This window comes from Mytilus trossulus, chromosome 12 (genome assembly GCF_036588685.1).
Source record: "Mytilus trossulus isolate FHL-02 chromosome 12, PNRI_Mtr1.1.1.hap1, whole genome shotgun sequence".
Lineage (NCBI taxonomy): Eukaryota > Metazoa > Mollusca > Bivalvia > Mytilida > Mytilidae > Mytilus > Mytilus trossulus.
Genome location: NC_086384.1, coordinates 39,709,458 through 39,721,167, shown reverse-complemented (window position 1 = coordinate 39,721,167; position 11,710 = coordinate 39,709,458). Strand labels below are relative to the sequence as shown.

The 11,710-nt window shown below is 32.1% G+C and overlaps 1 protein-coding gene across 3 annotated transcripts; it reads left to right on the top strand.

The window, feature by feature from the left end:
• Positions 1–194: 194 nt before the first annotated feature.
• On the top strand, positions 195–10,971 carry LOC134692055 (mitochondrial coenzyme A diphosphatase NUDT8-like). Of its 3 annotated transcripts, none has more exons than XM_063552417.1 (5): positions 195–253; positions 2,333–2,793; positions 6,443–6,575; positions 9,666–9,749; positions 10,379–10,971. In XM_063552417.1, the coding sequence occupies exons 2-5, from the start codon at positions 2,486–2,488 to the stop codon at positions 10,589–10,591; spliced, it is 738 nt and encodes a 245-aa protein (XP_063408487.1). In that variant the 5' UTR covers positions 195–253; positions 2,333–2,485; the 3' UTR covers positions 10,592–10,971. The 3 variants fall into 3 exon arrangements, with proteins under 3 accessions (XP_063408487.1, XP_063408486.1, XP_063408485.1); XM_063552416.1 differs by having other exon boundaries at positions 204–326; XM_063552415.1 differs by lacking the exon at positions 195–253 and adding an exon at positions 281–304.
• The last annotated feature ends 739 nt before the right edge of the window (positions 10,972–11,710 follow it).

Here is an 11,710-nt window from a genome sequence, read left to right as displayed (position 1 = left end):
AAAAAAACGAAACAAAATTAGACATAATACTTTTATATTTGAAGTAACTTATAGTTATTTTATTAAAGTTTTTGACTTTCAATAAAAAGATTCAAAGAAATTTTGTTTGACATAATAATTCGTTCGTTTTAATTTCAAAAAAAATATGCCTATATAAGAAAGTTTCGTTTTTTGTATAATTCAGTAAATTGTATTTTCTCTCAAAACAGACGACCTTTGAGCCAGTAGTTGTTGCAAATTGTTCTGATAGCAAGTGAGAAGCATTTTTCTATGATGAATCTCTATGAAAATTTTAATATGTAATGTCAGTAGACCGTTGGATAAATGTACGAATATATCATACATTGTCAATGTCATACTTAACAAGAAAATTTTAAAATTGAATGGAAAAAGATCTGATTTTTATAATCACTAAATTAGACAGCAAAACAAGAGTTCAGATATAACGTAGTAATGCCATGTACCGTCAGGCGTCAAATGGATATTTCGGCTATCAAATTGATTAAAATTTTACCGTGATTTGTTAATTTAAACTGTCGTTATCGCACATGTAAATTTGTTATAGAGTAAAAAATAGACACTAGCACATCATAGAAAATCAAGTGAGTAATTTATGTTTCAAATTGAATAACATAAATCTCTGTATAAAAGGCTGTGGATTTTCTATAAAAATCTTGATTTATTTGCCACAAAGTACTCTTTTTCTATCAAATGCAATGAAACAGTAAAAAATAATGCTTTGCATCAAGTTTCCCCTCGGAATATGTACTAAATGGTCTATCTCTATTATTCATTATATATGTAGTTTTGATACATTGAGGTTTTAAAAATTTGTACAAAAATGGCTACAGTCATGACAGTAGGGTACATAAACCTTAATATCATTGGGAGTTTCCTCTATTTTGGAGTAAAATTAATTTGATTTGTCAAGATCAGTCTATATGAAAGTGTATATTTTATCGTCATTCATAAAAAATTACAAGAATTTTTACCATTATTACTTATTTTGTCATGAAAGTATACCAACCACTATTAACAAATTCAACCAAAAATATACTTACAAATTTATTCTCATTTTATCCGCATTCAATCAGGTTAATATATAGTGCAATGGAACCTGCTTTCAACTTTGTTCGACTGTTAATGACGTCTGCATATGGAGTATAGATCTCTAAGTTGAAATGATATGTAACAGAGCTTGCATTTCCTTTTATGATTTCTTTGATACATGTAGATGGTTACTAGTCACAAGGAATTTTTGGAACCAAAGGTTCAAATTCATGAATGCATTCCTTCAAAAGTTTGATGAACATGATGAACACCACTACGAGTAAAGTGGGTTGAATGTTTTCATGGGCTGAGTGTTAGGTGCCGACAGATATTGTTCAATTGTCGTAACCATTTAATCCTGTCTGGTTTTCTTAATATTGTGCCATCATTGCTTACTCTTCTAGACTAGGAGAGCATGAGTTCACCCCTGGTTTTTCTAATATTGTGCCATCATTGCTTACTCTTCTAGACTAGGAGAGCATGAGTTCACCCCTGGTTTTTGTATGGTGTGGTTCATGTTGCTCAATCTTTAGCTTTCTATCATATGTATTTTTTGTGAATTTTCATTTATCAAATTTTGCACTGGCGCTGTCAGTTTACTATGAATTAATTTATTTACTAATTTTCTTTAAAATTATTTTTGATTTAGTAGTATAAAAATATTCTTGATGCCATATATATACATGTATTTGTATTCTTTTTGTCACGATAAGTAACACATTTTTTCATTTTGGTAAGTCTGAACTTTAAGGTTATATTAATCCCATTTGGCTTCAAGTGGTTTTTCTACTATCATGACTATTAATCATTATTAAAACCCATACTAATTACTATATGATGTGATATTGAGAATGGAAACAGGGAATGTGTCAAAGAGACAACAACCCAACCAAAGGACAGAAAACAGACTTTATAAGTTATAAAAGGTTCAAAGTTAAATTAATGAGACACTGAGACAGAGATATGATTAAATTTAAAAGATAACACCTATTACAGTTCTGCCAACTTTTCATGAAGCAAATAGGTGAGATTTGGCCAAAATTAAAAGTACAAAGAGAAAAAACAATAGATCATAGTTAAATGCTGCCAAAAAAGCATGAACATGCGTGAGACTTGGCAGCCCTGCTATTAACAAAAAAAAAAACACACAGAAAATGGTTATGGTAGATGCAAACCAAGAAAACAAAAGACTATAATATTTCAGCAGGTTGAAAATTTTGTTCTGTTTTATTTACTCATGATTTAGTTGATACCATCTGAATTTTGCTTTTATATTTTTCAGGATTATTTTAAAAGCCAGCATAATTAAAGAAATTGTCAGAGTCTAAAAGAGTTAAACCACTTGTATATATGCTTGTATACTTGCTGAAAATGGTTTAAAGCGAAATCAGACTTGTAGGATACTTGTTCATTTTAAATCTTTTGGACTTCTGAAATGAGACTACTAACTCATAAATGGACATGTGCTCTGTGTCAATGCTCTTCTTTTATAAGCGAAAATTTACCAGCTAGACACATTTCAAGTTCTGCAAATGTCAGTTTGAAAAATGTTTTCAGCGATGATAATAAAACTGCAGTACAAAAGAAGTTATCAACATACACTAATAAAATTCCAGAGAAATTCAAAAAGAAAGGGGCAAGGAATGCCTCAGTATTAATTCCATTATGTACAGTGAATGGAGAGCCCTCATTGCTATTTATGGTACGCCCTATGACAATGGCACAACACAGAGGAGAAGTATGGTAAGAGACTTTTTGGTTTCTTTGAGTTTATTTATTTAAGTAAGTATTTTTAGCTCACCTGGCCCGAAGGGCCAAGTGAGCTTTTCTCATCACTTGGCATGCGTCGTCCGTCGTCGTCCGTCGTCGTCGTCCGTCATCGTTAACTTTTACAAAAATCTTCTCCTCTGAAACTACTGGGCCAAATCAAACCAAACTTGGCCACAATCATCATTGGGGTATCTAGTTTAAAAAATGTGTGGCGTGACCCGGTCAACCAACCAAGATGGCCGCCACGGCTAAAAATAGAACATAGGGGTAAAATGCAGTTTTTGGCTTATAACTCAAAAACCAAAGCATTTAGAGCAAATCTGACCTGGGGTAAAAATATTTATCAGGTCAAGATCTATCTGCCCTGAAATTTTCAGATGAATCGGTCAATCGGTTGTTGGGTTGCTGCCCCTGAATTGGTAATTTTGAAGAAATTTTGCTGTTTTTGGTTATTATCTTGAATATTATTATAGTAAGAGATAAACTGTAGACAGCAATAATGTTCAGCAAAGTAAGATCTACAAATAAGTCAACATGACCAAAATGGTCAGTTGACCCGTTTAGGAGTTAATGCCCTTTTTTAGTCAATTTTTAACCATTTTTCGTTAATTAAAGTAATCTTTTACAAAAATCTTCTCCTCTGAAACTACTTGGCCAAATTAATCCAAACTTGGCCACAATCATCTTTGGGGTATCTAGTTTAAAAAATGTGTGGCGTGACCTGGTCAACCAACCAAGATGGCCGCCATGGCTAAAAATAGAACAAAGGGGTAAAATGCAGTTTTTGGCTTATAACTCAAAAACCAAAGCATTTTGAGGAAATCTGACATGGGATAAAAATGTTTATCAGGTCAAGATCTATCTGCCCCAAAATTTTCAGATGAATCGGTCAATCGGTTGTTGGGTTGCTGCCCCTGAATTGGTAATTTTGAGGAAATTTTGCTGTTTTTGGTTAATATCTTGAATATTATTATAGATAGAGATAAACTGTTAACAGCAATAATGTTCAGCAAAGTAAGATCTACAAATAAGTCAACATGACCAAAATGGTCAGTTGACCCGTTTAGGAGTTATTGCCCTTTATAGTCAATTTTTAACCATTTTTCGTAAATTAAAGTAATCTTTTAGAAAAATCTTCTCCTCTGAAACTACTTGGCCAAATTAATCCAAACTTGGCCACAATCATCTTTGGGGTATGTAGTTTAAAAAATGTGTGGCATGACCTGGTCAACCAACCAAAATGGCCGCCACCGCTAAAAATAGAACATAGGGGTAAAATGCAGTTTTTGGCTTATAACTCAAAAACCAAAGCATTTTGAGGAAATCTGACATGGGATAAAAATGTTTATCAGGTCAAGAACTATCTGCCCTGAAATTTTCAGATGAATCGGTCAATCGGTTGTTGGGTTGCTGCCCCTGAATTGGTAATTTTGAGGAAATTTTGCTGTTTTTGGTTATTATCTTGAATATTATTATAGATAGAGATAAATTGTAAACAGCAATAATGTTCAGCAAAGTAAGATCTACAAATAAGTCAACATTACCAAAATGGTCAGTTGACCCCTTTAGGAGTTATTGCCCTTTATAGTCAATCTTTAACCATTTTTCATAAATCTAAGTAATCTTTTACAAAATCTCCACTGAAACTACTAGGCCACAATCATCTTTGGGGTATCTAGTTTGAAAAATGTGTCCGATGACCTGGCCATTCAACCAAGATGGCCGCCACGGCTAAAAATAGAACATAGGGGTAAAATGCAGTTTTTTTATTATAACTATGAAACCAAAGCATCTAGAGCAAATCTGACAAGAAGTTAAATTGTTAATCAAGTCAATATCTATCTGCCCTGAATTTTTCAGATGAATTGGACAACTGGTTGTTGGGTTGCTGCCCTCCAATTGGTAATTTTTAAAGAAATTTTGCCGTTTTTGGTTATCTTGAATACTATTATAGATAGCGATAAACTGTTTACAGCAATAATGTTCAGCAAAGTAAGATCTACAAATAAGTCAACATGACCAAAATGGTCAATTGACCCCTTAAGGAGTTATTGCCCTTTATAGTCAATTTTTAACAATTTTCATTAATTTGGTAAATTTATGTAAATTTTTACCAAATATAGTTCTCTGTTACTAATGGGCAAAGTTCATGATAGATATAATTGTAAGAAGCAAAATCGTTCAGTAAAGTAAGAACTTCAAACACATCACCATCACCAAAATACAATTTTGTCATGAATCCATTTGTGTCCTTTGTTTAATATGCACATAGACCAAGGTGAGCGACACAGGCTCTTTAGAGCCTCTAGTTTTGTGAATACAGACAGGAAAAAATGTATTTTACTTTGTCATGGTCACTCATAATGTTTATGTGATATTTGTAGTAAAATCTTTATCTAACTTTTAACATAAACTCAGTCGTCAGTATTTAGCATATACAGTCAGAGCTCAGACATAAATAAGTCTGAATCTGCTTTTGACTCATAGAGGTCTAAAGTTGTAAGTTTTAGGATTTGTCTCCCTTTATTGTGAGACAAAATACGACTTGAATAAGTCCAATATTGTTAAACAAGAAATAATTGACCAGAATCAAAAAGATGCAAATAATTGATATCAACTCATACAAGTCGATGAGTGATCAAAATTGGTTAACTTCAAGACCCACGCATATCTATAAGGAGGTCATGCATCTAAATCAAATAATGACAACATTGAAAGCCAATACTTTGTCTTCTATAGAAAAATATGAATGAGAGTCTAAAAAATCGGAGATAATGTTAATTAACCTTACAATGCAACCACCTGGAATCACACTTAATGAGGTAAAATATCTGTGTTTAGTAAGGATGTTCAATTAGATAATTAAATATAGATAGCTCAAGTCCTTGTGAACTCTCATACAGGTTTTTGCTGTCATAGGGGTGTAGTTTGGCCACAAAGTAACATTAAGTTTTTTTCACCAACATAAATAGACCTAAACAAGTCTGTCATTTTCTGACTTAGATAAGTCTAAAATTGAAACTACATTTTATAATAAATACATGTTTCGACTTATTTAAGTCAAAAACAAAAATCGACTTGTTTATGTCTGAGCTCTGTGACTGATATATGAGAAATTTCAGTGTTTCCACTTTTGTTAAAAAATCTTTTTTTTTAATGGCCCTGTCGGCCCTGTCATGCCTGTTGAGAGGTCATTAAGTGTTACTCTTGTACAGTAGTTTCCATTCTCTAACTTTAGTTCACTGCAAACAAATGTGATGTAACTTATATACTCATTGCTTGTCATAAAAAAAACACAGATCAAGACGAATTTGATGTGCTCCTTTTTACTGTTCTTGAGTTATTCCCCTTTATAAATGAAAAAAGTTGCTGATTTTTTTGTTTTCATTCTCTAACTTTAGTTTGCCTAAACTAAAAGTTATGAAACTTAGTCACAATGCTCATTACCGTAAAAAAAAGAAAAAAACAAATCAAATTCAAATTTGTGTGTCATCACTTTTACATTTCTCTAGTTAATAACATTATTGTCACGGCTAAATCAGGGCCATCATTTGTGTCCCATGAACACTTTCTTAATTTATTTTAAGGATAGGAAAAGGGACATAATTATAAAATTTCAAAGTTTTCCAGGTGGCAAAGAAGATGATGGTGATAGGGATTTGATACACACAGCTTTAAGAGAATCCCATGAAGAGATAGGACTACTAGAAGATAATATAGACATATGGGGACAAATGATGCCTGCACCAAGTAATGTAAGTTAATATAGACATATGGGGACAAATGATGCCTGCACCAAGTAATGTAAGTTAATATAGACATATGGGGACAAATGATGCCTGCACCAAGTAATGTAAGTTAATATAGACATATGGGGACAAATGATGCCTGCACCAAGTAATGTAAGTTAGGACTACTAGAAGATAATATAGACATATGGGGACAAATGATGCATGTACCAAGTAATGTAAGTTAATATAGACATATGGGGACAAATGATGCCTGCACCAAGTAATGTAAGTTAATATAGACATATGGGGACAAATGATGCCTGCACCAAGTAATGTAAGTTAATATAGACATATGGGGACAAATGATGCCTGCACCAAGTAATGTAAGTTAATATAGACATATGGGGACAAATGATGCCTGCACCAAGTAATGTAAGATAGGACTACTAGAAGATAATTTAGACATATGGGGACAAATGATGCATGTACCAAGTAATGTAAGTTGGGACTACTAGAAGATAATATAGACATATGGGGACAAATGATGCATATACCAAGTAATGTAAGTTGGTAGAAATTGAGTACTGTTAGGGAACTGTAAATATATACTTATCCCAAAGTTTTTCTCTATTCTGTTAATGCATCAAATAACTTCTCATAAAGGGCACATGTTTTTCTTCTTGAGGCCTTTATGTATAGTTTATTATATATAGGTGAAATAATAATGGGGACTACAATTATACTGTAAATTGGTAACTAGTCAGGTGTGAATTAGACCGTTGGTTTTCCCGTTTGAATGGTTTTACACTAGTAATTTTGGGGCCCTTTATAGCTTGTTGTTCGGTGTGAGTCAAGGCTCCGTGTTGAAGGCCGTACTTTAACCTATAATGGTTTAATTTTTATACGACCGCAAATTTTGAAAAAAATTTCGTCGTATATTGCTATCACGTTGGCATCGTCGTCGTCGTCCGAATACTTTTAGTTTTCGCACTCTAACTTTAGTAAAAGTGAATAGAAATCTATGAAATTTTAACACAAGGTTTATGACCATAAAAGGAAGGCTGGTATTGATTTTGGGAGTTTTGGTCCCAACATTTTAGGAATAAGGGGCCAAAAAGGGCCCAAAAAAGCATTTTCTTGGTTTTCGCACTATAACTTTAGTGTAAGTTTAATAGAAATCTATGAAATTTTGACACAAGGTTTATGACCACAAAAGAAAGGTTGGGATTGATTTTGGGAGTTTTGGTTTGAACAGTTTAGGAATTAGGGGCCAAAAAAGGGCCCAAATAAGCATTATTCTTGGTTTTCGCACAATTACTTTAGTTAAAGTAAATAGAAATCAATGAAATTTAAACACAATGTTTATGACCACAAAAGGAAGGTTGGTATTGATTTTGGGAGTTTCGGTCCCAACAGTTTAGGAATTAGGGGCCAAAAAGGGACTCAAATAAGCATTTTTCTTGGTTTTCGCACCATAGCGTTAGTATAAGTAAATAGAAATCTATGAAATTTAAACACAAGGTTTATGACTAAAAAAGGAAGGTTGGTATTGATTTTGGGAGTTTTGGTCCCAACAGTTAAGGAAAAAGGGGCCCAAAGGGTCCAAAATTAAACTTTATTTGATTTCATCAAAATTGAATAATTGGGGTTCTTTAATATGCCGGATCATGTAGATTCTTAATTTTTGGTCCCGTTTTCAAATTGGTCTACATTAAGGTCCAAAGGGTCCAAAATTAAACTTAGTTTGATTTTAACAAAAATTGAAACCTTGGGGTTCTTTGATATGCTGAATCTAAAAATGTACTTAGATTTTTGATTATTGGCCCAGTTTTCAAGTTGGCCCAAATCCAGGTCCAAAATTAAACATTGTTTGATTTCATCAAAAAATGAATAACTGGGGTTCTTTGATATGCCAAATCTAACTGTGTATGTAGATTCTTAATTTTTGGTCCAGTTTTAAAATTGGTCTAAATTAAAGTGCAAAGGGTCCAAAATTAAACTAAGTTTGATTTTAACAAAAATTAAATTCTTGGGCCTCTTTGATATGCTGAATCTAAACATGTACTTAGATTTTTGATTATGGGCCCAATTTTCAAGTTGGTCTAAATCAGGATCTAAAATTATTATATTAAGTATTGTGCAATAGCAAGTCTTTTCACAGTATTGTGCAATGGCAAGAAATATCTAATTTCACAATATTGTGAAATAGCAAATTTTTTGATAATTAAGAGTTATCTTTCTTTGTCCAGTATAATAGGCAAGAAATATCTGCAAGAATTTTTTTTAATTGGAGTTATCTTTCTTTGTCCAGAATCAACTTAAATCTTTGTTATATACAATGTATATTCACTTTTTACTACCAACTGATAAATTTAAATAATCTTTACCATTCAGTGATAACAAGCAGTTTTTTTTACATCTTAATATTTTATGATGTATTTAAATGAGTAGTAATTGTTGCAAACTCCATTAGAATATTTTAATTGAAATTAGTTTTGGAATAAGGGAAAGGGGGATGTGATTAAAAAATTGGGTTCAATTTTTCTCATTTGAAATTTCATAAATAAAAAGAAAATTTCTTCAAAATTTTTTTTGAGAGGATTAATATTCAACAGCATAGTGAATTGCTCTAAGAGAAAACAAAAATTTTAAGTTCATTTGAATACATTCATTCTGTGTCAGAAACCTATGCTGTGTCAACTATTTAATCACAATCCAAATTTAGAGCGGAATCCAGCTTGAATGTTGTGTCCATACTTGCCCCAACTGTTCAGGGTTCAACCTCTGCGGTCGTATAAAGCTACGCCCTGCGGAGCATCTGGTTAAATTGTTATTTGGATGGAGAGTTGTCTCATTGGCACTCACACCACATCTTCCTATATCTATTGACTTTAAAAAAAACCTTTTTGTCTTGAAATACCGGACTTTAAAAAGGAGGTACAACATGTACAAAGAACCTATATAAATAACTGAACCTTTCTTATAATTCAAATTTTTGTGATGGATATATGCTTATTTGCTTGTTATTTGAATGACCTCTTCATTGTCCAATGCTATCTTCCTATTCATGTTTAGATTTAAGGTGTATTTTTTCAAAAAAAAAATTTTTTTCAGCGGGATGGTTCATTGAATGTGGTACCTATTATTGGTCACTGTGGAGAAATAGATCTTAGTTCACTTCACCTAAACAAAGATGAAGTTAGTATACTTTATATAAAAATAAGGAGATGTAGTAAGATTGACAATGAGAAAACTATCCACCAAAGTTTAAATGAAGTGGATGTAAGCAATGAAAGGCAATCGTTATATCTTCAACAATGATAAAACTCATTTTGTGAATTTGGCTATAAAAGGCCACAACTTGCAAAATATAAAGCAATTTAATTGAGATAACTAAAAGCTTGTACTTTTTATCAAAACAACTAAGGAAAACCAAATATGACAGACATGATCTAATGATAACTACTTACTTGGGACAGGTTCATAAAGAATGTGGCAGCGTTAAGCATGTTTGAAGGCACCAACCCTCTCCTAACCTGGACAGTGGTGTAACAGTACAAATTCAAAAGAATGAACTAAAGAAATAAGTTGAATAGGGTGAAATTATCAGATTAATATCAAGCAGAAAAACATCGAACAAAATCAGACCAGACATGACGCAAAATACAAAGTTCTTAATACTAATAAAATTATAACTATTAAATTAGAAAAAAATATGCAATATATCTCAGTGTTCACTTTTAATTTCAATAGATTAGGTAGATACATTCTTATTTTTCATAGCAGTTATTGAAGTACATTTGCATATGTTTTTATTTTCTCTTTAGGCTACATCTGTTTTTACCAGATCAATAGATTCCCTGTGTAACAGTGTCCACAGTACACAGTTTAGAAGAGACATTAAGTCAGTTGAAGGATATACTTTACCTGTCTATACTGGAGGTCAACACAGAATTTGGGGGCTTACAGCTATTTTTGTACACCAACTGTTAGGACTTATAGTTCCTGAACTTTATCATTTTAAACTTAGGCATAGATGATACTGATCTTTACCAATTTAAAATAGGCATTATTTTTTTTTAAAGATTGTTCAATAAATATCAGTGAAGAAAATGTTTTAAAACGTAGATATATCTAGTACAAACAGATGCAACCCAAAATGTGAAAATAGAATAAAATAAACTTAACAATTATGAATAAAAGTGAGGGCCTTCAGATCATATATATAATATTATAACTGGTTTTAAAATTGGAACGGAATATACTAAGAATTATATGAAATATAGGTTATGATCTGAGGAAATAGTTTTATTGATTATTTATTTGATTATGTATAGTTCCTGTGATTTGAAGGTTACAAGCTTGTATCTAGCTATTGTTATTTATTAAAATCAATAAATTTATTATATTTTTTGTTGAATGTTAGTGAATATACAAAAATAAATGAGATGTGATATTTTTACTAGGGCAACAAATAATAAACAGAGACTAAAGAACCAGGATGTAACCAAATATGGGTAATTGTATAGCTTTCAATGAGTCTTCGATGATAATTAAATCATATATTGTATAGTAAGTCCACAGCATAAACAAAATTGATAAAAATATAACAAGAGTGCAAACACTGAAAGGTCTAGCCTTCATTACTTCCCATTGATTTTATGTTGTTTGCCCTAAATATAAAGCTTTACTTCAAGTACCACATAATCTTTAACATGAAAGAAAATGAGGTCAAGGTCAAATAAACCAAACAAATAACACATATGCACCTTTCAATCATTCAATACACCAAATATATTGCTTATAGTTTCTAAGAAACAGACTTAACCAAGAAAAACAAACATTGAACAATTAACCATGAAAAGGTCAGATGAACAATGCCAGACAGACATTTACACCTTAGAGGGGGGATAGGACCTTTATCGGGACCCAGGATCGGGTGTTTTTAAGCTCGGGATTTTGGGATTTACCCCTTTGGGAGCCGGGAATTCTTTTTTTCAAATTTCGGGATCCGGGATTCAACTTTATTTAAATTCAGGACCTCGGGATTTCGTGTTTTTAAGCCAGGGATTTCGGGATCAGGACCCGTCTTACAATCAATCTGTGCATTAAATATAGCTGACCAATTGCTTATTCAGTGTAGTATCTAAGAAACAAAC